The 3672-nt window shown below is 33.6% G+C and overlaps 1 protein-coding gene across 1 annotated transcript; it reads left to right on the forward strand.

The window, feature by feature from the left end:
* The first annotated feature begins 477 nt into the window (after positions 1 to 477).
* LOC111903930 (GPN-loop GTPase 3) lies at positions 478 to 3236 on the forward strand. The gene is made up of 10 exons (XM_023899695.2): positions 478 to 670; positions 1497 to 1583; positions 1661 to 1769; positions 1850 to 1931; positions 2063 to 2148; positions 2244 to 2347; positions 2454 to 2584; positions 2673 to 2766; positions 2855 to 2910; positions 3004 to 3236. Exons 2-10 carry the CDS (start codon positions 1539 to 1541, stop codon positions 3101 to 3103), a joined length of 807 nt encoding a protein of 268 aa, XP_023755463.1. The 5' UTR covers positions 478 to 670; positions 1497 to 1538; the 3' UTR covers positions 3104 to 3236.
* The last annotated feature ends 436 nt before the right edge of the window (positions 3237 to 3672 follow it).

The raw sequence follows: 3672 nt of genomic DNA on the forward strand, positions 1-3672 counted from the left end.
AAAAATAGTTTTTTAATTTATTATCGATTTACACCGATATAAATCAAAAAAAGTATTTGAGGGGTGTTTGGGAAAACTTTTTAAGCCTAAAAGATCTTTTTGTAAAAGTTCTTTTTATAAAAGTTCTTTTGAGGAAACAAAAGCCAAAATTGGGTTTTAAAAAATGTTTGGTTGGTATTTTTTGACTTTTGAGTGTGATTTAGATTTAAAGGTCCAAAAAATACACAACACCTTCAATAAGTCGTTTGAGTGTGATTTAGCTTTACAAAAAGTTATTTTGAAAAAAACTTTGTATCATCCAAACATCTTTATATCTTTTTAGAAAATTTAAATGATTGAAGAAATTTAAAAAGTTTTCCCAAAAACCGTCTTCGTATTTAAAAAAAAAATACACAACACCTTCCATAAGTCGGTTTTTTGATAAAATCGCTTGCTTATCAAAAGTCCTAATTTCACCATTATTAAAAGAATCGACAAATATGCCCCCTTAACCTAAACCTTCTAGTCTTCTACATCGACACAAAAACATACGGCTCCATTGCTGTTTTCTCCATCGTTGCCTCCTGAAGCCCTCCCCTGTGAAGCCACCGCCGGTAGCCATCTCCTCCCCACCGGCCGGATATCGTCACAGTCCACAGCAACACCGGAGACTTTCGACCCCACAGCTAAGGTTCGTGTTTGTTCCTGCTTCTGCATTCGTCTTTCGTTTTCCTGCTGTCTGCTTTCATTCGTCTTTTTTTCCCTTGCTGTTGTCGATCTTCCTTCTGTTCCCTTTGTTTTCTAGTCTATGTTAGAATTGGAACTCAAAAATTGTGGTTTTTTCTTTGTGCTGATGTCGATTTTTTTGTGCTACCATCTAGTATACTGATTTGAATTGGAACTAGAAAAAAACGTGGATTTTTTGGTAGCTGTTTTGCTGGTATCTGATCTGAATTTTGTGTTGCTGTCGATTTTTTTGATTTGAAGGTGTAGTTTACTTGACATGAGAAGTGATTTTGAATGAAATATCTTTAAATTTGTAGTTTACATTTGAATGTGAAATGAGAAGCGATTACAAAGGGCAATTGTGTATGTGTTTGTGCTTCAATTATCAAAAACTTAGATGTTAATTCTGTTTTTGTAATAGTAGCACCAATGGTTATATTCAAATCTGTTGTCTTTAAATCTGGCATATAATCATTTGTTATAAGTTATAAGAAATGATTGTAAGCTATCACAAAAGATGTCTCTGCAGGGCGATATCATTGTGTAATCCTAATCTCTGAAAGAGAAAGTGTGTTTTTATCTTTGTGAAAATTTAAAGGACTCTGTTATAAGAGGAAGAGTTCTTTATGATTAAAAGTAATTTCATCTAAAAGATTAAAACAACCGATATACTTTCATGATTTGAGTTCAGGGAAGATGGTGTAGTTAGGGTTTTAAGCTTTTACCCAGGAACTTGATGTAATTGTGATTCGGTATATTCAACTGACTGGCCAATTTTATTCTTAAATCAGTTTGAGAGGTGAAAACAGAAAGAGACAGAGATCAAAACAATTATGGGTTACGCTCAACTAGTAATTGGTCCTGCTGGAAGTGGAAAGGTAAAACACATAATTTTATTTAATCATAATATTTATAAATATTTGTCCAACAACTAATTATCTATTGTCACTTTCAGTCTACTTATTGCTCAAGTTTGTTCCAACACTGTGAAACTACTGGAAGAACGATTCATATTGTGAACCTAGATCCTGCTGCAGAAAACTTTGATTATCCTGTGGCCATTGGTAAATTGCTTATTTTATTGAAACTTGTCACAATAACATATACTCTTTAATGATATGATTACTAATATGATTGATTGCAGATATTCGGGAACTTATATCTTTGGATGATGTAATGGAGGAATATGGACTTGGTCCAAATGGTGCTCTTATGTTCTGCATGGAGTATCCTTCCCTTGTCTTTTGTTGTGTTTCTTTACACTCTTTATCGCTCCACTTTCATAAACACACAAAATTCTTTCATGCACTAATTCCAGACACAAGGCTTAAAATTGTCCTTAAATCTCACTCACTAGACATCTTGAAGAAAATTTGGATGAGTGGTTATCTGAAGAGCTGGAGAATTACATGGAAGATGATTATCTAGTATTTGATTGCCCAGGTATGACTATAAGTCAATAACATGTTTGCTTTAACTTTAAGCATGTTATATCTGTAAAAGTAAAGTAATTTTCTTGAAAATGCTTCACTTGATAGGTCAAATTGAACTCTTTTCTCATGTTCCTGCTCTTAAGAACTTTGTGGAGCATTTGCAGCGTAAGAATTTCAATGTCTGTGCTGTTTACTTGCTCGACTCCCAGGTTTGTAATTTTGCTTCTTTCAATCTATGTCTGTGCAAAAAGACATGAATGCCCTCACTTGCTTTATTCAGTTTCCTGATTCTTTTTTTTTTTCAACTTATATCAGTTCATCACGGATGTGACCAAGTTTATTAGTGGTTGTATGTCGTCACTCTCTGCAATGATTCAGCTTGAACTGCCTCATGTTAACATCCTCTCCAAAATGGACCTTGTTACTAGAAAAAGAGACATTGAAGAGTTAGTTAGCTTCTATTACTTACTTATGTATACATGTCCATTTTACATATTATGATTATGAATTTATGATTGTGTCTACTTCCAATAGTTATCTGACTCCAGAGCCTACGACTCTGCTATCCGAACTGAATCAGCGAATGGGCCCTCAATTCCAGAAGCTCAACAAGGCCTTAATTGATTTGGTTAGTTCTAAAACCAGATACATGATCAATTAAAAGCATTCATGTAAAACTGATAATTGTTATTAATGATATTAAACTTTTATATTAGGTTGATGAGTATAGCATGGTGAGCTTTGTGCCTCTTGATTTAAGGAAGGAGAGCAGGTAAAGTTTCGTGACTGTATATGTATGAAAAAGTGAGTCAGTTTTGGTTGTATTTTTATTATTGGAAATGGTAATTTGTTTTTTTGTTTACAGCATACAGTATGTTCTTTCACAAATAGACAACTGCATTCAATATGGTGAAGATGCTGATGTGAAGATTAAGGATTTTGATGAAGATGAAGATCAAGACTGAAAGTCTTTATATGATGGTCTCATTTTCCGAAATTTGTCATTACTTTTTTGTCTTGTTTTGGCAATCATGGATGGGATTGTGAAAAATACATATATTTTTAATGAGTATTATGATGTCCCATAAGTGTTTATTATGATCCGGTTGTTTCTCAATTAATTTGTACTACTGAGCCATATTCTACTTTAGTAGTTGACATAAGGACATGTTACAAGTTTTAGAACAAATTACACGAATGGTCCTTAAGGTTTTGTTTTTTTTCCCTAAAGTAGTCCTTACGAAATTTTTTTCCCTTAGATGGTACCTACGGAGCAAACCTTACACACAAATGATCCTTATGGCTAACCTTATTAACAGATTCTGTTAAGGGTGTGTGAAAAGACAAAAATGCCCATTGTTTTTATTTATTTATTCATTTTTAATATTTTGTTAATTTGAAATTAAAAAAAGATGGGGCCCACCCTCTCTCTCTCTCTCTCTCTCTCTCTCTCTCTCTCTCTCTCTCTCTCTCTCTATTCCTTTGCTCGCTGGAAAAACTAATCAGATTGAAGACGATTGTGTGTTGCCTCCGA

This window comes from Lactuca sativa, chromosome 9 (genome assembly GCF_002870075.4).
Source record: "Lactuca sativa cultivar Salinas chromosome 9, Lsat_Salinas_v11, whole genome shotgun sequence".
Lineage (NCBI taxonomy): Eukaryota > Viridiplantae > Streptophyta > Magnoliopsida > Asterales > Asteraceae > Lactuca > Lactuca sativa.